This window comes from Macadamia integrifolia, chromosome 4, assembly GCF_013358625.1.
Source record: "Macadamia integrifolia cultivar HAES 741 chromosome 4, SCU_Mint_v3, whole genome shotgun sequence".
Taxonomy (NCBI): domain Eukaryota; kingdom Viridiplantae; phylum Streptophyta; class Magnoliopsida; order Proteales; family Proteaceae; genus Macadamia; species Macadamia integrifolia.
This window is the reverse complement of record NC_056560.1, coordinates 978,408-1,001,662: the sequence shown is the minus strand read 5'-3', so window position 1 is coordinate 1,001,662 and position 23,255 is coordinate 978,408. Positions and strand designations below refer to the sequence as shown.

Below are 23,255 nucleotides of genomic sequence, written 5' to 3'. Positions count from 1 at the left end.
TCTCTCTGCCATAAATCATAAAGCATGTAAATGTGATACCAAAGATTCAAAATTCCATTAGTGAATAAAAAAAGTAAAGTTAAATGTCTGTTGATTTTGCGTGCCTAAAGTACTTAATAAATTCCTCACTTAAACCAGGACCATCTAACCCACCAATAGATACCACATTGAAGTTTTATGACTCTACTTCTGTGTGAAATGAGCATCATAATTTCAATTGAGAGACATGATTGAAGTAACAGGAAGACATGCTTCCCAAGGCATAAGGTTGATCCTTTGCTATCCCACAGGTTTTATCACCCAAAAAAAAAAAAAAAAAAAAAAAGCAAGAACTATTTGATACATTAGGTCTTAAAGGAAATTTAAGATCCATATCCAGTGGTAGCATTTTAGTCCCTAAACACTAAGGAGTGATAGTATCTTAGGCATAGATTCAACAAGTGGTATTAACCATGGAAGAGTTGACCAGGTAGAAAAGCTAGAAGGTGATCAGGTCCAAGTATAGAGTGTCCTGTAGTTGTTACGTTGAGGAACTGCAAAATGAAGCTCCAAATGGCACTGGAGAACACACTGTTTTTAGTAAAAGTCATGCAATTTTCCCATACCATATGACAGAATTACAAAAAAGGTTAGGTTGTATGATGTTGCAAAAACAAAATCATTTAGGAGTGAGAGGATCCGAAAAATGGTTGATGCAATAAGGGTGTTTCTGGTACCACTCAATAATGGATCAATCTAAACCCCTTGCTGTTTCGAGACCCTGGTCTATCCTCCTAAATTGTGATATTCCTTATTGTAAATTGCATCCACTTTTCCTCCCTGTCTCTTCACTGGTTCTTGGTTATGAATATCTAAGAGCTTTCATCATGCATCAAAAAAGAAAATAATTACTCACAAGCTTCAGTTGTTCACAGTTGGTAACAACATAAAGTCACCCTGGTCCATGGAAGGTATCAAAAAACAAAAGACTAGATACATATTTTTGTAGTTTGGCATTCAATGTGAAAATCACCATTCCATGAAGCAAGTTTGAAACTCATTATCATGACATTGTTATATGGGATAAGATACAGATGGAAACATAGTAAAGTTAAAAGGACGCAAAAAGATAAAGAAAGGAGAAATCTTTGTTCTGCTTTGAATTACAAATCGTGTAGGGAAGGGAGAAAAGAAGAGGAAAACGAAGGACACAGAAAAAATGTCAATCAATTTTACCAATTTACAGAATGGAGAACAGCCCTCTCTGGTTAACCAAGCATCCGTCCGACCTTCTCTGTTCGTCCCTAATCACCAAAGAACTCCAGTCCCAATCAATATTGGATCCAACTCGAATGCGATCTCCATTAGGGAACCGTTCCACCAAGGTGAATGATAGAGAGAAACTTGGATAACTCCCAAATCAATCAAGAAAGCTAAGTGCTAAGTGTCATGTCTGTCCTTAATCTTTGAAATCTGCCGTCTCTTCAAAACTAGAAATCCCACCACAGCGACTTGCAATATAGTGGCGATCCCAGCAAACAAAAATCCGATCTTCTTCCCTAGATTGATCTTCTGTACGGAGGTCTTTGTAATTTGACGATTCCCGTTGGATTGGCCACCCGTTTGCCGCCCATTACGGTGAGGAGGCGGAGGACGTCGAGAGTGACGATGAGGAGGTGGATGCATAGAATGTGCGGAGGTGGGTGAGCTGACCGCTCCGCGGCCGTCTTTTCGCCGTTCAAGTGGCGGTGGTGGCCGGAAGGGTGACCGCAGAGGTGGCGGTGGCGGTGGAAATGGCGGCGGCGTCAAAGATGTATAAGAAGGAGGGAGAGGAAATGGAGAAGGAGAAGGAGGTGGTGGTGGGGATAATGGAGGGGGAGGAGACACCGATGGAGGTGGGGGCGGAAGGACTGGCACAGCCGAAGGAGTAGAAGGATTCAATTGGTCCTGAGATAGAGACCCTATAATCTCCAAGAACATGAAGATTAAGGTCAGCAACGTCCGCTCCATCATGAAGAAGAAGAAGACGAAGACCAAGAACTCCAATCTGTATCAAGGGCTGCTAGAGTTGGATTCACGGTTTCCTTCGGAATCCAGCATCTGGGTTTCGCTATCCGTTCTCTCTTCTGCAAAGCGAGTGGTAAAAGAGAAAGAACCCGTCGCGCAGAGCTGAAACAGGACTAGTTCACAGTTTCTCCTTGACCATTCTGCATCTGGGTCTTCCTCTTATTCTGCAAAAAGGATGAAATGGGTCTCACTTCCAGGGAAAATCTCTACCTTCATCCTCTGGGTTTGGAAGTGAAAACCCATGAAATTGTCTCCCTTGTTTGCTCTTCTTCGCCTCCTATAAGACCACGGAACCCATGAAGAGAGAGAGAGAGAGAATAAAAGAGAGCACTTGCAGCTGAGAGGGACGATTCCAATTTCCAGGTATAGAAGATGATCTGCACGGCTTTCAACAGTTACCCAATTTGGGTGAGTGATTGGCCAAGACGCGTCTTTATACGATTTGCAAATTTTTCGTTAGGACTTGTAAGAGCTTTTCTCTCTTTCTCTCTTTCTCTCTTTCTCTCTTTCTCTCTTTCTCTCTTCTCTGTCTCTCTCTCTCTCTTAAATGATTGTCTCCTATATTTATTGGGTATTTTCAGTTTCAGTTGAGTTAGTTCATAAAGATTTTCAATTTCTTGCCAACCAAACATATCCTTATAGGAGAGAACCTAGTCAAGTCAATTATGAATCCTCAAATGGCTTGAAATAGTGGAGTTATTATGAGGACGGCGTCCTTTACAGCTGCTTTAGGGTCATCTCCACTTATCCTCGTACGCCTAATCTTTCCTCTTCACAGTTGGCATTATCTTTACTTTTCTTTGTTTGATGATATAGTCTCCAACTCTGCTTGCATTATTGATCGTTCTCTTCAAACGGTCAACCCATGATCTTGTTAAACAAGTCAACAGGATTCCTGCAACTCCTTTTACTTGGATAAAATCTCTATTAGTTGGATTATAGAGGAAAAAAAATTGAAAAAAAAAAGTAGAAATATCTGTTATTTATCTGTCCACCCTGTTACCGTTCTATATCAGCCTTATGGGACAGATCCCATATCAGTTTTTAAAAGGAATTGATGTGGGTTGATATGACTTTGAATCCTCTCAACTTGTAAGCGGATGTATAGGGTTAAAATTTTTCAAGCCTGCCTCACACCCAAACATGAGAGAACCCACACCGGCAAGGGAATATATAGGCATGAACATCTTTTCAGCTCCAGATTGGAGGTATCTGGAAAAACAATAGGTTTCAATCAATATTGACAATGACCGATACCATGAACTTAAACCATGGGTTTGAACCCTTAAAATCAAATAAAACCTTCTCAATTCATTAGGGTTTCATGAATTGGATCGCTAGTCCAATTCAGAATCAACCTAGATCGATCTTGATTCTAGCTGATCCAATCCATCCAGCGGAGAACCCTTAAAAAGGCATTGAACCCTTAAAATCAAATAAAACCTTCTCAATTCATTAGGGTTTCATGAATTGGATCGCTAGTCCAATTCAGAATCAACCTAGATCGATCTTGATTCTAGCTGATCCAATCCATCCAGCGGAGAACCCTTAAAAAGGCAATAAAACCCCAATTCCAGAGCCAATCCAGGCCAATTCAGATCCAAACCTGAATCGGCCAGATCAAATCATTGGTCAATCAACCAAATCTCCCCTATCTTGATGGTTAAAATTTTATTTTTCCAAAATGGGAAAACTCATTTGAACAGCCAGCTTAAATGAACAAATTAAAATGGCTCATCCTCATTGTGCCATGATGAAATTTAGAGCTGCCAGCCCTGGTAAACACTTCACAGCATAAGTCAGAGAACTATTAATATCTTTCTTGCTTTTCAAGAAGATTATGGCCCTCTTGGCCTCATTCCTGCCACTATGGGCCCTTTTCTTGTTCCACTGTAGGTCACTTATATTGCTCTTAGTGGGCCGTTAGCAAGTTAGCATTGAAAAAGAAGGTTGACAGTTAGAGCCAAGTAGTTTGATAAAGATTTTGGGTCTGGTTGTTCATAAACACCTTTTTATTTATTTAGAAGCGCCCCCCCCCCCCTCAAAGAAAAAAAAAACCTCAATAAAAAAGTATAAATACTAGAATACAACATTCTAGCTGGGATTGTCTAAATAACACCTCAAGTGTATTTAGAACTTGAAAATGTCTTTTATTTGCCCCTTCTTTTTTCCAAAAGTCCATAACATTAGGGGCATAAAAAGGTTTTCATGAAAACTTGAAAATCAGTCATTATCATTGTTTTGCTTATAATTTAGAGTGCATGTCAAATGATAGTATTTACTCTTGATGGAAAAAAAAATGTTACACTAAAAGGCGAAAATCAATGATACAAATTATATGACATCTTATTGAGTGTCAATAAGAAAATCCTATTCTGAAAATAGAAGCGACTCCACAAAGTCTCAAAATACAGCCTCATTCGATGTAAAATATATACAAAGATGGCACCACCCCCAAGTCCAGACATCAGTTTTCTTCTCACTTCAATGATGAATCGAATAGGTTGGGCGAAAAATTAAAGGGTACAAATTATATGGCACCTTATTGGGCATTAATAAGAAAATCCTATTCTGGAAATAGAAGCGACTCCAAGTGTCTCAAAATACAGTCGCATTCGATGTAAAATAGATACAAAGAGGGCACCACCCCAAGTCCAGGCATCAGTTTTCTTCTCTCTTCAATGATGGACCTCATAGGTTGGGATCATCCGCAGAAACCCACTTACCGCCTCGTACCGGAACGGTAAATTCAATGATATCAAATGAGGTCTCTGCATTAATAAACGACCCACATTCCCCCCCCCCCCCTCCCAAAAAACAAAAAAAAACAAAAAAAACAAAACCAAAACCTGAGTGACAACCCTAACCAGAATTTAATCTCTGACAGGTCTTAGAGGAACATGGAAGAGCATATTAGACATGACTGCAGGGATCAGCATTCAACCTCACTCATTATCTTCATCATCTTCATCTTCCTCTCTATTTATCTTGTTACTTTCTCTGATTTCTCCATCACTTTCAGGCAACTCGGTAGAATTCTCTCTATTTGGACTGGACTCTGGCTGTCTCTCTGCTGGCTCATCCTCATCAGATTCTGACCATGCCCATTTCCGCCGATTAATGGTGGATGACGGTACAGCCTTCACAAACAAAGAAGGTGGAATTAGATATACTCAAGCCAAGAAAAGAGGCACATTAACTTGTGGGAAAATGACAAAATAAACTTTCAACACAACCCATGAATGCTGCTGAAAGCCCAAAACCAGCCCAGGATTTTCCTGGGAAGTCAGAACTATGCCAAGGAAACTTCTGTAGTCAGTATTGCACATAGCAATGCATCAATCGTCAATGAGTGCCACACCTTCCCTTGGCAACATTTACAGCTCAAGTTATGAGGGTTCTCCAGAAGCAGAAAGTAGTAAAAAGCAGTAAATGACAAATTGCTGCCTTAGAAATTCAGTGTTTCCATGTGACAACACCATATGACTGCTGCAGCAAACCTGAAACCATCCCAGGATTTTCTTCTTTTATTTTTGGATTAGAAACTGAAAGTCTGAAACAATGCCAACGAAATTTTTGTAGTAAGTATATTGCATCAACGAGTACCACATTTTCCATTGGCAGCATTTTCAGCACAAGTTATGAGGGTTTTCCAAAAGCTGTAAATGACAAACAACAACAACAACCATAACCACATCCCGACTAAATTGGGTTGGCTACATGGAGCTGTAAATGATATATTGCTACCTTATAAAGTCTTAATGTTGGAAAATTAACGCAAGATAGGGAAGAAACCAATGTCACTACCTCATCCTCAGCATCAGAATCTTCAAGCCCAGCCGCTACAAGAAGATCCTGAGGATTGTCTGCCCCAACATTGTCATGGTCATTCATCTCATTTGTTTCAACTTCCTGATCATTCATATTGGTTGCATCTTCATGCTCCATTTCTTCATGATCATCCATCATGTCAGGTTCAGATTCATCCATTTCATAGCGTGACTTTGAGCCCTTGTCATTCTTTCTCTTCTTCCCACTTTTCCTCCTCTTCTTTTCGCTATGTCCACCATCTTCATCTTCAGCCTGTGACCTGTCTTTACGCTTAGGAGCAGGTGTACTACTCTTCCATTGCTCCTACAAATATATCGAATCCAGAAATTGTGAAAGCAGATAAACTGGAGTATGTAAAACAACCAAGATAACTTGCAACTACAAAGCGTGCCTGAGCATCACATGAGATAACTGAATCAATATTCTAGAAGCGATAGAATATGTGTCACAAGAAAAATGTGGGAAGAATAACAATTTGATAAGCTTAGAAAGGTAAAATTGTAAGACAACCAAGATAGCTTTCAAACAAGGCGCCCACACACACACAAAAACACAGGTTTGTCTCCTCAACAACCATTGTATCTGATGCAGATTCGTGCCTGAACTGAATTGACCCTTCTGGCAATTTAGATGGAGATAAACAGGGCCCAATTGATTTTTGGGTCCAGTGGGCTATTTTAGTTTATTTCTTAATTCAGATTATTATTTGGATTTATCTTGTAATTTTCTGATTTAGTTATAATAGGCTAAGTGGTAGAGTTTATTTAGAAGTTATGAGCTCCAATTAGAGACAAATTTAATTTCAGTTTTAGGCTACATTCTAGGAGTCTTTATATATATCCTTAAATACAACATTGTAATCAAATGATAGGCAGATTTGATTGAATAGAATTTTTTTAAATTGTTTTACCTGCGGGTTACCAATTGTGAGAGTGTGCTTTCGTCTCCTACATTTCTTCTTCAATTCTTCTTCTCTCCAAACCCTCACTCGTCTCTCTTTATTTCTCCTTCATTATTATTCTTCTGTCATATTGTATTACTGGTTTTTTATTGTTCTTTCCTGCAACTTGCATCAATAGAAGCTTGAGAAGAGTGGTTCAATCTCTTTTGTTCCTCTTTCTTCACTCCTGAAATTCTGTGTGGTCGTTCTTTACCAAAGGGGCGACTGAAACCCAAGAGAACCTTGGATCCTATTAACAATCCTGCTGCAAGAATCAAAGATTGAAACCTCTGCCAGCTCAGCAACCATAGATGCCACAGCGCCAAGGCAAACCAAGGCGTTGGAGGGCTGCCGAAGGACTTAAGCTATAAGATGCCCGATTTAATGCGAACAAGGCGACCAAATGTTATTTTTTTATTTTCACTCTTTTCTAACATTATTTACTATGCTACATATACCATGTATCATAAAAAAATAAAAATTAAGCCACATAACCATAAAAAATTAACATTAAGCCACATCAAATCATAGAAAAATCAACATTAAGTCACATTAAGTCATCAAAAATCAATATTTAGAGAAATGCTCTTATTCTATAATAAGTTTGACTGGTCAAATGATTTTATTTTTACATGAGACTTTTTGTATTAGATATAGCACAAAACCAGCTTTGAAAAAAATCTAGGATTACTTAAATCTGAGTTGTAATGACAATGTTATGTTCTGGACATCAAAACAAAATATTATTTTCCTGGACTTTTGGTTTTTAACAATGTTTTGCCATGGTAAGATTTTTTGGAAAAAACCCCAACATTTGAAAGTTGACCAACAATCCAGTTTTTGTTCTTGGACTGGGGGTTGACTTTTTATCCTTTTGGAATTTGATTTTTAAACTATTTTTATTAGATTCAAATAGGGGGTATTTTCTTATTAATGAATAATATCTTGAGTAAATGATACATTTACTCAAGATATTATTCATAAATAAGTGCCAATGTATAAGGCGATATGTAGTGCAATAAGGTGACAGTCACCTAGGCACTAGGCAAACCGCCTAAACGCCAAGGTGGCACCTTGACAACTATGTCAGCAACCACCACTGGTTTCGTACCAAAAGCTTATAACTCAACCTATATTTAATTATGGGAATTGGTCACTGCTGGGTCAGTTCCATAGGTAATTAGGTATAGGCTGTTCTTAATCTTGGAATTCCATGGCAGTTTCAGTCTAACTAGAAGGGCTGCCACCAATTTTCTTTCTTAGTTCTCCGCAAGGTTGTGACTTGTGAGGAATAAGATTATTCCATTTCCCTTGTTTTTTATGCAGATCCGGTTTCCAAAACTAGAATTGGATTGCTTATGGGCCCATCCGATTGACAAATAGCTCAAATCCAATAACCAATGGCAATTCCGTAATATTCCAGAAATTTCAAGGGGCCGTTTGTAACTAAAGAAATAATGGAACTTAATAGGGTTTACCATTTACAGTTCAAGGACAAACTTGGAACTAAAACAAAATTAAGGATAAATAAGCATATGGGAGAAAGAGAAGGGGTACCAAGGGAAAATAGGAATTAAAGGGTTTTTGATAACCCACGATGATGGTTGTCTTCAACCTCCAGCCAAGAAGAATAGGGCGGAAGTCCAAGGGGTCTTCAAGAGGAAAGAACTCCCTCAATAGAGATCCGATGGGTCTGAAACTTCAGGGAGAGACTCTGCACTCATAAAGCTCCTGATTGCAAGCAACCATAAGGTCAAACAACTAGTGATTGCAAGATCTAGAGCTGCTAAAACAGATCTGGCGATGGAACTTAGGTTCAGGCCTGAAATCTGGTTTTAATCTCAAGAGGGAAGGAGTTTTCAAGCAATGTTTCCTATGCTTCAGGTCATCCTTGGGAGAAGAAGCAAACCCTCAAGTATCAGTCCACAACTTGAAGGAACGGAGGAGTGACCCGCGAAATTCTCTGAGATGAATAGTACCGCTAGCAGGGTACTGTAGTAGGGATATAAAAGCACAGACAAGGAAGAAAATAAAGAAGAAAGAGATATCGCACAAGGGAAGGGGGTGGAAGAGGATGGTCACATGACATTACAAGGACCCATTTGGCACTAAACAACTCAATTCAATCCATTCTCAAATCTGTCCAATAACTTGGGTTACATGCCTTTATATAATAAATTGAAATAAAACTTTCTTAATTAAAATCTAAAACTAAAATAGCAACTCTTAATTACTTCCTAAGTTCTAACTAATGAAATTAAAAACAAAATAAACTCAAATTGGTAACTCCTTACTTGTCTAACAACTACCCAAAATAGAAGATCACATATTTTTTCAAATAAAATAACTTAATCTTTCCTAAATAAAATAAATCCTAAAATTTCCTATTGAACCCCAAAAATCCAATTTAGACCTGGTTCACCCTTGATTCTACATCAGTTTTTCTCTTCATGATTCTCTTATCTTTGTTTCTGTCTTTAATTTTCTTTATTTTCCATCACTACTTTTAATCCCTTATGTCCATTTTTTTAATGCCCTTCCAAGTTTGCCCTTCTCAATTAACTTCATTATTACCCATGAATTTCAACTTTTCCTTGTTAGAGTGCCTCCATTAATTTACCAGATTGCCAACACTCTTGTATTGGGATTTCAATTGTTTGATTGGGCCCACAAAGCGATCCAAACAGGTTTTAGAACCCTGGATCCGCACAGATTGGTATTATAGCCAAAATCCTCTTCTTCTAATGACGTTTGACCAAGAATTAATTACTTTTCTTTAGAGGTTTGTGAAGCAATATAGGGATGGATTGAAGGATATCCAAACTAAATTTTGGGAATTTCGATCAGATTTTCAAGATCTTACCAATAGTACCATCCGCTTCTGTGATACAATGTGCAGCATGTTAGAAATTTTAGAGGGCGAGATAGAGGATGGATCAAGGTTGAAGAAAAGGTGAACAACGAAAGCAATGGTCAAGTTGAAGTGAACGGTCTGATCAAGGTTGCAATTGAAGAATTGATCGAAGGTCCTATTTCAATTGTGAACCCCCATGATCAGATTCCAGTCAGAGAGATGTCGTTTGATGATGACCATCAAGAGATCATGATAGTTGACTGTGAGATGCATTGGATCGTCAACCCATCAAAGTTGATGATCGTGGACGTTGATCGAGTGGTGCTGATCCTCTTATTTCTTAAAACTTGTGGTCGAGTAATTCTCAACATTGGGAGAGTTGATGCAGATTCTTAGCTAAGCCGAATTGACCCTTCAAGCAATCTAGATGGAGATGAACAGAGTCCAATCAATTTTTGGGTCCAATAGGCTATTTTAGTTTATTTATTTAATTATGTTTATTATTTACATTTATCTTGTAATTTTATGTTTTAGTTTTGATATAATAGGCAAAGTTGCAGTCTTTTTTTTTTTGGGATGAACATTGCAGAGTATTTAGAAGTTATGAATCCCAATTAGAGTCAAATTTAATTTAAGTTCTAGGCTACAACTAGGAGTCAGTATTCATCTATTTAAATACAACATGCACTATTGCAACATGTTGGTCATAGGTTCAAAACTTGGAAACAGCCTCTTCTGCGAAGTAGAAGGTAAGGCTGCATACACTTGCCCCTCCTAGACCATGTAGTAGCGGGAGCCTCGTGCACTGGGTTGCTCTTTTTTTTTATTATTGTAATCAAATGATAACCAGATTGGATTGGATTCAATTGAATTTTTGAAATGGTTTTAGCTATGGGTAACCAATTGTGAGCGTGTAATCTCATCTCCTCCCTCTCTTCCTAAATATTCTTCTCTCCAAACCCTCTCTTGTCCCTCTTTTTATTTCTCCTCCATTATTATTCTTCCCTTATACTCTGTTATTACCTGTTTTTTGTTGTTGTTTCCTGAAATTTGCATCAATAAAAGTTAAAGAAGAGTGGTTTCAGTACCAGAAGCTTGTAACTCGACCTGCATTTAATTCTGGGAATTGGTTGCTACTTGGTCAGTTCCATAGGTGTAGGTGATTATTAATCTTGGAATTTCAGTGTTGTTAGTTTGAGTCTTATTGCGAGGGCTGCCATCAATTTTCTTTCCTGGTACTCCACCGGTTGAGGAAAAAGACAATTCCTTTTTTCCTTTGTTTTTCTCTTCACAATTCTCTTATCTTTGTTTGTTTCTTTAATTTCCTTTATTTCCCATCACTACTTCTTTTATTCCCTCATGTACATATTCTTGATGTCGTTCCAAGTTTGCCCTTTTCAATAACTTCACCATTACACATGAATTTAAACTTTCCTTTGTTAGAGTGCGTTCATTAATTTACCATATTGCCCACTGCTCACTTTTATTTGGATTGTTTGATTGGGCCTACAAGTGATCCAAATGGGTTTTGGAACCCTGGATCCACACGAACTGAAATCCTCTATTTTCGACGACGTTCAACCTAGAATTAAAAACTCTTTTGGACAGGTTTACCAAGCAATATAAGGATGGATTGATGGATATCCAATCCGAATTTGAGGAACTATCTTACCAATAGTACCATCCACTTCTATGATAAACTGTGCAATGTGTTAGAAGTTTTAGAGGAAGAGATAGAGGACGGATTAGAGGTTAAAGAAAAGGTGGACAACGAAAAAAAGGGTCAAGCTGAAGTGACTGGTCCGATTAAGGTTGTAATTGAAGAATTGATCAATGCTCTAATTTCAATTGTGTAACCCCACGATCAGATTCCATTCGGAGAGATGTCATTTACTGACGACTATTAAGAGCTCATGACAATTGATTATGGGATGCATTGATTTGCCACCCCCATCAAAGCCGATGATCGTGGACGTTGATCGAGTGGTGTTGATCCTCTCCTTTTTAAACTTGTGGTCGAGTTTCTCTCAACATCAGGAGAGTTGATGTAGATTTGTGGTTGAAACAAATTGACCCTTATGGCAATTTAGATGGAGATGAACCGGGTCCAATTGATTTTTTGGTCCAGTATGCTATTTTAGTTTATTTATTTAATTAGCTTTATTATTTGGATTTATATTGTCATTTTCTGTTTTAGTTATAATAGGCTAAGTGGTAAGAGTCTAGAAGTTATGAGTCCCAATTAGAGTCGAATTTAATTCAGTTTTCGGCTACATTTAGGAGTCTTTATTTATCTCCTTAAATACGACATTGTAATCAAACAATAGGCAGATTCGATTGAATTTAATTTTTAAAGCTTGTTTTATCTGCTGGGTTACCAATTGTGAGTGTCCGCTCTCATCTCCTACCTCTCTTCTTCAATTCTTCTTTTCTCCAAACCCTTTCTCATCTCTCTCTTTATTCTTCTCTCATACTGTTATTACTGGTTTTTGATTGTCATTTCCTGCAAGTAGAGTCGATAGAAGCTTGAGAGGAGTGGTTTGATCTCTTTCATTCCTCTTTCTCTTCTGAAATTTCGTGTGGCTATTCTTTACCATATGGCTGAAATATAAATTTTTTAATTGTAGGGATTAATTTTCGTAATTTGACTTTTTTTTTTAGATAATGTTGGTAATAGTTAATTTAGAAGTCAGTTTTAGAGTTTCGAGTTAGAGTTTGTTTCAGTTTTAGAGTCCAGTTAGGAATCTATTATTATTCTCTATAAATTCATGCATGTAATCAACCCTAGACAGACTGGAATATTGAATTTGAAGTCAAATTTTTTCACCTCATGGGCATGTGTGTGCATGCTATTTCCCTCCCAAATTCAATCTCTCTTTCCCTGGTTCTTCTATTCATAAGTCTGTCATTAGTCCTTGTTCTCCTTATACTTCCTATTCTATTATTCTTCTTCCTATTTTCTAGTTTTATTTGAGCATTTTAGAGCTTAGCATCTGTGCTCTGTTTAAGGGCGAAACTACAGCCCCACATATTTGAATTGATCTCCCTTGATTCGTCTATTTTCAGTCTCAAATTTTGGGAGGTGCTTTCTTACTCTAGGGAGATTCATCTTGTAGAAACTGAGGCTGAAATCTTGTTTGAGTTGGAAGTTCTACAACAGGTTTCAAATCTGGTACTAAAGATTCCACTAGATCCATCTTGCAGAGATTAATATTATTTAAATACCTGCTATTTGGACCTGTTATTGGTCATTCAACAGGGGTACAGGGAATAGAAACTTAATCCTTATATTTCTTTGGATTTGGCTGCTTCAGTAAGGAGTCCGATGAGTTTATTTGAAGCTAACTATATCATTCCTGAAATTTTAATATTATTTAGTACATCCATCGTGCATATTTTGGTAAACCTCTATTTACAAACTCAGAAATTGCAACAGCCCTTTCTTGTTCAAGATGATTCCTCTTTTTTTTAGGCCCGATTCTGTTTATCTTCCAGAAAACTACTACAAGGTGCTGAAATTACAGTTTTGCCCCTCTTTTGAAAGAAAAAAATCTGCTCGATACCCAATCTTTCTTATTCCAGTTCTATCGTTTCCCTTTAAATCTAATTACTCTCAATTCCCAGATTTTCTTTACCTCTTTCAAAAGGGTCCTAAACTGTTTTGAATATTTACAAAACTGCCACTACTCATTCAATTTGAGAACTTTGTCACTTGTGAGTCCATACTGATCCCAATTTATAGGTTTTTAAACCCAGGATCACATCACAGTTTTTGTAGAATCCTTAATACTGACATTATTAACGAAATCAAATTACAAAGAATACTGATGTAACTATTTCAGTCACATAACCATGGTAGGAACTATTCAAGACGGGAAAACCCCGCATACCTTTATACGTTCAAAATGTTCCTCTTGTTGCATCACTTGCTTTAGCTCATCTTCTTGTTTCCGTCTCTCCAGCTGCATTCAACCATTAGAATTCAGGAAGCCACTAAATCAGAATGTGATCTCCAAATATATGCCACATTCACCTAATAATAACAACATAATAGTAGACCTGGAATTTTCTCTGCTCTTCAGCCTTACGACGGGCTTCTTCAGCCAAGGAAACCTGACGTGCAACTTCTAGTCTCTGCCGGTTTTGCTGCTCTTCACGTTCTGCTGCTTCACAGTGGACCTTTGCAGCATCAAGTAAGTGCTTGCAGTACCCAACATGAGTCTCAATTTTTCTCTCATCAAACCCATGGAAGTTTTGGCTGGATGCAGCAGACAACTGACTAAATATTCTAACAGCATTCTTTAACTCCGCCACGGTTGAACGTACCTGCAATATTAACAGTCTCAAGCAGCAGTATTTACAGAAATAATAAAAGTATAGCACTTCAATGCAACAATTATTTTAACGCAAAATAATGTGAACAAAAGAAATGGTCTCACAATTTGGATTCAATTAACAGCTCAACAAATACACCCATGTATTCTAAAATGAAGCAATAACAGCTTTCATGACTTCTATCAGTTGTTCCTCAGACTGGAGTTTTACAATTTAGAAAAACTAAGATTCATATTGTTCAATAAATAGTGGGCATAGTGATTAGGAAGCAGCCTCAAAAATATATTGCTTGGGGATATAGGGACTATTCAATGGCTGGTATTAATGATAAGTTGGAGTTATGGAGATCTACAGTGGAATCAAAAAATTTTAAGATAAGTAGAATGAATGCGAAGTATATGAAGTGTAACTTTAGACACTCAAGGACTGGTAATGAAATGGTGAAACTAAAAGAGAGAGAGAGAGAGAGAGAGAGAGATCCCGCCAAGCGACTTGTTTAAATATCTGGGACAATCATAAACAAGGAAGGTGAGATAGATGATGATGTTTTCCACATAATTAAAGTAGGATGGATGAAATGGAGAGGTGGAGAGGTGTATTTCATATTCCTCTAAAGCTTTAAGGAAAATTCTATAGGACAGTCGTAAGACCGACTATGATGTATGGGGCAAAATGTTGGGCAATCAAGAAGCGTAATATAGATAAGTTGGTAGAGATGAGGATGTTGAGATGGATGTACGGCAAAAGTAGGCAAGACAGAGTGAGGATTGACCGGATTAGAGCTGATTTGGGAATTTCCCCGATTCAGGACAGACCCCGGGAATATCATTTAAGGTTGGTTTGGACATGTCCAACGGAGGCCTTGGGATACTCTAGTGTAGAGGTGCGATCAGATCCAGATTGATGTAGATCAGACTTGCACAAGGAAGGGGCTGTTCGCCCCATCAAACCAAGCCCAGATTTGGTTTCCTTTTTGGGACCTTTTGGCCAGCCCAGCAGCAACAACTGTTATCTAATGATTTCAGTCTGGTGTTATATTGCCTTAATATAAAGATAAAGTTGGAGGAAAGTAAAGGAAAGTTTAGGAATGTTTTAATTGTTAGTTTCCTAGTTACTTACTTTCCTTTTCTTGTTAGTTTCCTATTTCAATTTTCAATTAGTTTCCTATTTTTGTAACCTTCTATTATGAAGGAGCTGTTGTGCCTATTTAAGAGGCTAACTTATTGTAATTGAAGAGACTTGATTAATGAATACTCTTTGGCTGAAAGACTGTTATTGAGAGGTGAGATGCCTAAACCCTTGAGGGGTGTGATACCCAAAACCTAAAGGGTGAGATACCAATTCCATTATTCTCTTTCACCCTTCTCAACCCTCCATCTATTTTATTTTCTTTTCTTTATTTTCTTCCTTATTTGTGCTTGTGAGAGAGAGATCTGAGAGTATTTTTGAAGCATCGATTGAAGGTCCAACGGAGTCGAGTTGCAGAACAAGGGAAACCCCAAGTCAGGCATCGTTTTTCTCTCAGAAGCAAGGGATTTCAACAGTAGCGACAGGACCTGTTCTCTCAATTTCTGATCAATATTTCTAGAACCCTTTGAAGGAGTTAAGGACCATTCTAAGGGGAACAATCGACCAGGTATTTACCCTCTGTTACTCCGCCAGATCTCAATAACAAACTCGCCCCCTATTCTGGCCGAAACCAGTTCCGCTTGGGCATTGTCTGCTGCTGTCGGTTTGTTTTCTGGATTAGCTCTTGCTGCTGCAAGTGCTTATACTATGAGCTATTTCTAATTCCTTGGAATAGGTTTGGTCATCTAAAATTCTGGTTCTGATTTTCTTTGTTTCTGAACCTATTTTCTGGTTTCTGTTAAGGCTAATTAGAGGGGCCAGATTTGAAATTGGTTTGAGCTTAGCATATTGGGAGTCGTTTACCTTGTAACCTACTCCTACATTACAAATGGATAGAGCTAAAAGGGCTAGGGGAGACCTAAGTTGACCATTGTTGAGTTGGTAAGGAAAGACAAGCAGAAGCTAGTCCTTGATCCTAGTATGCCATCGAACGGAGCGGTTTGGAGGACAAAGATCCGTGTTGTCGATCATTTGTAGGTGGGATGTCCGTAGGTGTTGCTTTGTTTTTTCCTTGCTTTCTCTTACTTTTTCTTTTTTTTCTTCCCCTCTCGCGGACCCATGTAGCCAACCCCATTTACCTGAGAAAAGGTAGAGTTGTTGTTTGTTGTTGAAAGGGACTATTCAAATAAATTTGTTTGTGAAGCAACAATAGCAGCTTATTTTCATCACTTGGTTCCTCAAACTGGTGTTTAAAGAGAAGAGTACCAGTTTGAGGAGAGTATCTCCCACATAAAAAGACCTCTCACCAAACACAGAAACCTGGCAGCCTTCCTACGACCAACTGCTTTTCACTCATTTTTTTTTTTTTAGTGGGGTGGGGTGGGGTTTGGTGGGATACTGGGGAAGAAGGATCAAGGCAAGTAATAGCATAAGAATATGCATAAAACTGGGGACATATAAGATATGATTATACTGCTTGACCACTTGATCTGTGATCTCAGGGGTCTATGCAATGGCTAACAACAAAGATTTTAGATACTTTAATAAATTCTGAAACTTCGAGAATCATCATCATTTAATTATTGCTAAAGTCGAAAAGAATCATCCCATCTTGCATTCTCACTGATGCTTTAGTAAGCAATACGAGTTTCTTACAAATATCTCAAATCCTAATATTTATTTTCACCGACACTCTAATGCATACACCACTCGGGTTTCATCAATACAGAAATCTACTTCACCAATATAGGTAATTGAAAATCCTATGCCAAACCAAGCATCACAAAGGAAGACATTTATGCAGAACTCCAGCAAGAAGAGAAGACAGATTGGATATGGTTTAATTTATTGGGTCCAACCGAACCTACAGTTCAAATTTGGTTTAAGTTGGGCTTTAATTCGAATGCACAATGGGTTATATGGACCATAGGCTTGGTATCAATTGAGCTTTCTATTGTAATGGGACAATTTTATGTTAGGTCCAATACGGGATTAAATAGTTAGTTTATTTTTTGTAATATTCTAGAAACAGCTTTTATTTTGTTACGAGACTTAAGTTGTAAGTGATTCCACCTACCATAGATAGGGATTTTCTATTTTTGTGATTATTATGTAAGTTATAAAAAAAAAGGAGCTCCCCTACAATCAAGGTTTAAGTGTTGGTATCAGGTATCGTATTGAAGGGGTATTCTAAGAGACGTCTCGTATTGTATCGCATTACATCGGAAAGATGCAAGATACTCTAACTATATGCATGGAGATGGTCAAGATACGTCTGGACATGCACTCTTGGAGCACAAAACACTATAAATATGTAAGCTATGACATGTATCATGTATAAATGCTAAAAAGAAGAATAATGTATCACGGGACAAGTGCATTCAATTGAAATTGTATACAGGATGAGGTTTCTTACATAGACTAATCTACACTAAATGCATATAAATTTCCCAACTCAATATCAATTGTTTTTTGCAAGTAAACCAATTTTTTTTAGGTAGAACACTTTTCGACTTTCTGAGAAATTCCAAAAATCTACGAACAAATTGAAGCAATAATTCATGTTTGATCCAATGTTTTTAGATTGTTTTCCCTAATCTACTCAAATAAGGAAAAAGAACAAAAGTAAAAAACAAACATTTGTAAAAATGAAAAACCTAGTTTTTGAACTTACCTGACTTTCGCTTAGCTTCATTGGATATTTTTTATGCCTCAATCCTTCAAACATCAGTTTGATTGTAGATTTTGAATCGTTTTTTAGGACTGAAAGTCCTAAGTCCAAGAAATCAAAGGGAGATCGATTGTGCAATTGCACTTCAAATTTTGGAAACTTAAGTACCGGCAACAAGAAGAACAAGCTATGGTTTGAAAGCGAAATGGGTTTTGTTGATACGTATCTTAAGTATCGGCCAATACTTATCAATATGGAATGATACACTTCACTAGAAAAAAAAAATGTATCAGTACCAACAGATACCGAATCGAATCGGCCGATACAAAACTAAACAATACTTTAAACCCTGCCTAAAAGTAAGTTATTGAGAAATTGGGGTTTCCCCTTTTGGGTCATGGTGAAGAAGCCCCTGGACCGTGGTGATGCAGCTCCAACCATTGGTGGTGATTCCAAGGTAGGGTTTGGTGGTGAGTCCAATCCCGCAGTCTTTAGTGGTAATTCCTAAGTCATGTTCATCCTTATATTCTTCTATCTTTTTTTCTATTGTTCACAGTTTCAGCAAAAGCTACAAGGTGACTATGTGCATGTATAACAAGGTAAACTGATTCCTCTTGTGAGTTTTCCACTTTCCTAGTGTCCATTCTCTTTGTTTTGTTTAAGTTTTAATTCCATCCATGTTCTACTTTCCTTCTTCTCAAGTTTCTGCTCATACATATCAATTTTTTCCACTTGTGCTCTCAGTCTTCTTTATGTTCCTCCCTAATAGCACATCATCTGTCGAGAATTGTAGCATTCATCAGAAGTGGAACTTGGGAGTTCAACACGTTTTCCTAACTTGCTATTTTCTTCTTTCACTTGGTTTCTAATATCTGTCCAGCCCCATTACTCCCTATCTAACCCTTGGATGTTAGTGATACACTAGACCAGCTTTGGCCACCATTCAACCAGAATTATAGCCCTATCAGCTGGCTGGATTGGGTGATTTCTAACCTTCTATTTTCTGCCCTTTAACTACTTAATGCTAGATCACTGTGGTTCTGTCCTGTGGAAGTTCTGTTCTTTAAATCTTATGTTGATTTACAGGAACTCAACAGCTTTCCCTAAAACATTCTTCACTTGGAGGACAGATCATAATATTTGCAGAATTAGAATTAGAGACGAACCACAAGTTTAGATAGGGGGAAAAGGTGTAAAATGCAACCAACCTCATCTGCAGTTCTCTTAGTCTTCTGTAATGTAGATGCTGAGAATTTCTGCATTGCAACACCTGCATCAAATCGTAACGTGTAATTTGATGGTGCCAAATGTATGGCCCTTAGTAATGTCTTCTTGCAATCTTGCCACTGCTCAGCCTCATAATGGGTGCGAGCTAGATAAAGAAGAACTTGAGTATCTGTATTATAATAGAACTTCCGCAAGCAATTTTGATACTGCAATGCAACAAAAACCTTGAGCATAAATGAATGCATAAAAAAGGGTGTAAATAAATATAATTTAAAGATGACAAAGAACTACCATTTTCACAGCCAAAGCAAAATGTCCTTGAGCAAAATAAACATGTGCTAAATTTATCCACACATCCGGCATCTGGACAAAAATACTTCCACTTGCAGCTTCTTGTACCTGCACTCATGAAGAGAACTTGACATGTCAAGTGTTATAACCATATGATACCAGGAAATAAGGGAGTAATTCCTTACCTGAGTAAAAATATCTTTTGAAACATCAAAGTGGCCTTTCTCTGCCAAAACCACGCCAGCACCATTTGCAGCATACAGATTTGCTGGACGTTGAACCAGTACCTGTCAAAATTGGAGTTAAGATGCATTTTACAGCAGACAGACTTCTTTCCACCAGGAAATGGTAGAATGCAAAATAGAAAGCACGACAACAAGTGTAAAGATACAATCCAAAAATGAGCACACGAACATCAAGGAATAATAGATTTACCCTAGTGTCCTTCTAGATGCCACCTTCTAGATGTCACAGTGGACTTGCCACCACTTGAAATTTAGCAGGCATAGGCGGGTTCAAGTTACAGAGGACCTCACATCACCTCTTTGGTCAGGCTCCAGCCCCAAAAGAAGATGATTCCATCATTTTCAAAAGGAATTTTCATAATTTTGGATTATTGGTCTTCATTTTTACCACTCTTTCTTTTTCTCGACTGAAATTTGACTACTAAAATGAATGTGGGATCCCTTATCACATGCATGTTCATCCATGGCTGGCAAGTGGAGACAGCCTAAACTCTAAATGTGCCAGCCATAACATTTATATTTACCCTTACGACAAATTCATCTGTATGCATTGCAGAATCACAGGAAATATCCTATCCTGTCAGAAATAAATTGAATCAATAAAAGAGAGAACAAAAATAAAAACAGTGTCGAAGGCAGTGGCAGAAAATATTGAAAATTATAGAATAGAAACCGTGTACCTTGTGAATTGATAAGTTACAAATTTATCTGATATCAATTCTTTGCTCAGAAACAAAATTAATAGGAATTAAATTAATAGAGTTTTTAGGATGTGTTCAAACAACAACTCAACCTTTGCCCAATTTAGTGTGATCGGCTACATGGATCCGTACAAAAGTAAAAAAGGAGGAAAAGTGAGAGCAAAAGGAAAACATCACCAACACCAAGAAGTTAAGAAAAATCCCAGCTAAATGGGATCGGCTACATGGATCCTTGCCCTCCAAATGGCTCTATTTGAGGTCATATTTGGGACAAGTCCTAGGCTCATGGTTTAAGTATCGGTCCATATCGTTTGATACATATCAGTCGATACCGACACGATACATGTGACACCTAAGAACACGGCAAGTATCAGACCCGCCTTGGAGGTCGGTGAGGTGTCCCCACCAAAAATACGGCAAGTAGGTGAGGGTGTGCAAACTTTAGTTCCACATCGCCTAGGGAGAAATTATTGGGTTAGTTAATAAATTCTAGCCTCCTTAACATGGCACAATAAGTTTTAAAGCCTTCAGCCCGTGGGCCAAAGAGGACAATATTGTGCAAGGTTAATGGGGCCAAGGCATTACAAATGGTATCAGAGCAGACCCCGACAGTATGTGGAGCCACAACGAAATGTTGTGTTGAAAGAGGGGAAGTTGTGACACCCAAGAATACAGAAAGTAAGACCTACCTGGGAGATCGGTGAGGTGTCCCCACTAAGAATACGGAAAGTACTTGGGGGTTTGGAAGATCGGTGAGTGTGTGCAAACTTTAGTCTCACATAGCCTAGAGAGAGATTATTGGCCTAGTTAATAACCTCTAACCTCCTTAACATGGCACAACGCATTTTAAAGCCGAGGTCCGTGGGCCAAAGAGGACAATATTGTGCAAGGTTAATGGGGCCGAGGCATTACAATACACTTTTTAAAAATGAAATGTATCCTCAAGTATCCTTACGTATCGATATGATACACAGTGATACGTACCGACAAGACCAATTTCACTTTCGAAATAAAGCCTGTTCTACTCGCTAGCGGTACTTTAAGTATCCAAAATTTGAAGCACATTGCACAATCGATCTCCCTTTCATTTCTTGGACTTGGGGCTTTGAATCATTCATAGAAAACAATTCAAAATCTACAATCAAACTAACGTTTTTAGAGGATCGAAGCATAAAAATTCATCCATTGAAGCTAAACATAGCACAAAATGGGTAACTTGAAAAAACTTAAATTTTTTCCATAGATCTTTGTTTAACTTCTACTGTTTGCTATGTATGAGAAGATTTATGTAAAACATACTAAAACATTGTATTAAACATGAATTATTGCAACAATTTGTTCATAGATATTAAAATTTCTCAAAAAGTCAAACAATAGACTATTACTACATTTAAGATACCTCATCCTTTATAATAATTTCAATTGAATGTACTTGTCTCTCAATACGGTGTTCTCCATTTTAGTATGCATGATACATGTTATGCATTGCTCATTTATACTGATTTTTAATGAAAAAGTGTATTTCCATGTACATTTTGTCCATTTTTGTGTATCTTTAGTGTATCTTGTGCATCTCCAATACGATACAGTACGCTCCAATACGTCTCTTAAAATGACCCAACCGACACGGTGAGTCGGTGACTGATACCAATACTTTAATCCTTGGCTAGACTATGCACACCATTCCTCACTACTTCTCCTATGGTCATTTTAGGTCGGCCCCTAGCTATTTAACTCCTTCTATCTGAATCAATTCACTCCTTCTTACTGGAGCATCCCCAGGCCTCCAATGAATATAGCCATACCATTTCAAACAACTTTCTCAGAGCTTATCATTGATGAGGGCAACTCCCACAAAGTGAAAGATCCCACCCAATATATTATGAAATATTGATACTTTTTCACTAACAGGACCAATTCAAGGTTTCAACCCTTCTAATCCCCCCACCCCAACCAAAAAAAAAACCCCTTGTACATGGCATAAATGACATACTCACTAGATATAACATATCAAAATCAACCATATTGAACAGTTCTAAAAAGAAGCAGTAGTCCAGAGTCTCCAGACTCCAGAGCACTCCTAACAGCAACAAAGTGAAGATCACAGAAGACATATGGTCAATTAAAGAAGACAAACAATGGCACATCATACTTTGGTATAGAGTTCCTTAGCCTTTTCCAAATGAGTTGCTTCGAGTTTGGCCCCTTTCTTCTCAGACCGGACAGCTGCAAAGTAGTTCCAATTCCCCTAACCAAATTCAAAACAAGGAAAATAGAGGTAAAACTATAGTGAGATAGATAGAAATAAAAGAATCACATAATATAAAAGATTACCATAAAAGCCATCCTGAATGCAAAAGGAAGTTGAGTTCATTGTTCAAGTTTTTTGAGTCAAAATATTCTAATTTCGACCAGAGGTGAAAACCATTTGTCTCTTCAGCCAAAGTCAACAGCAGCCACATAAAAAAACCAATGATCCCATTTGAAATAACCAAATATCAAAATGACCAAAACATTTTACCAGGGCAAAGATTAAATTTTGATTCCTTTGTTGAGTTGTTGAAAATATCTCCAGTATGAATCGTATACATACACCAAGAAAAAGCAGTTCTTGTATATAATAAAGTTAAATACGCAACTATACAGTTATGTCATGATTTTCATCATCCATATGGATACACAATTACTTTTAAAATCCAACTGGACCATGTCACAACGAATTTTCAAGAACACACCAGCACATGACTAAATGAGTAATCAAACAATGAAAGAACAATAAAATTATATAAATAAATTATGCATCCTAAGCATGGTTCATCGTCATCTCGGTTTCAACACCTTGAGTTGATACTGACTCATACCAAGTTTTGACTAGTTTAGACCTCGTTTCAACCATATTCGCGCATTTTGGTAGTTTCGACCAGTTTCTACCCAAAAACACAATGTTTCAACCAGTTTCAGTAGTTTCCACCAGTCTTGACCAGCCCATGACATGTCAAGTTTTTCCTAGAAAATACCAGGTTTCAACCGTTTTGACCCATATCTC

The 23,255-nt window shown here is 37.7% G+C and overlaps 2 protein-coding genes across 2 annotated transcripts in view; both read right to left on the bottom strand.

Annotated features, from left to right (window-relative positions):
- Nucleotides 1-1,419: 1,419 nt before the first annotated feature.
- Nucleotides 1,420-1,989, bottom strand: LOC122077328 (pollen-specific leucine-rich repeat extensin-like protein 3). Its single transcript, XM_042643251.1, has one exon. It carries the CDS (start codon nt 1,987-1,989, stop codon nt 1,420-1,422), a length of 570 nt encoding a protein of 189 aa, XP_042499185.1.
- A 2,382-nt stretch (nt 1,990-4,371) lies between these two features.
- LOC122076868 (protein CTR9 homolog) overlaps nt 4,372-23,255 on the bottom strand; it is a 47,394-nt gene continuing 28,510 nt past the window's right edge. Inside the window, exons 17-24 of the mRNA XM_042642472.1 lie at nt 22,362-22,457; nt 19,449-19,550; nt 19,264-19,371; nt 18,954-19,178; nt 13,731-13,997; nt 13,562-13,633; nt 5,854-6,180; nt 4,372-5,186 (exon numbers count right to left, since the gene is read on the bottom strand). Coding sequence (XP_042498406.1) covers nt 4,992-5,186; nt 5,854-6,180; nt 13,562-13,633; nt 13,731-13,997; nt 18,954-19,178; nt 19,264-19,371; nt 19,449-19,550; nt 22,362-22,457 — 1,392 coding nt within the window. The 3' untranslated portion in view covers nt 4,372-4,991. The remainder of the gene's footprint in view (nt 5,187-5,853; nt 6,181-13,561; nt 13,634-13,730; nt 13,998-18,953; nt 19,179-19,263; nt 19,372-19,448; nt 19,551-22,361; nt 22,458-23,255) is intronic.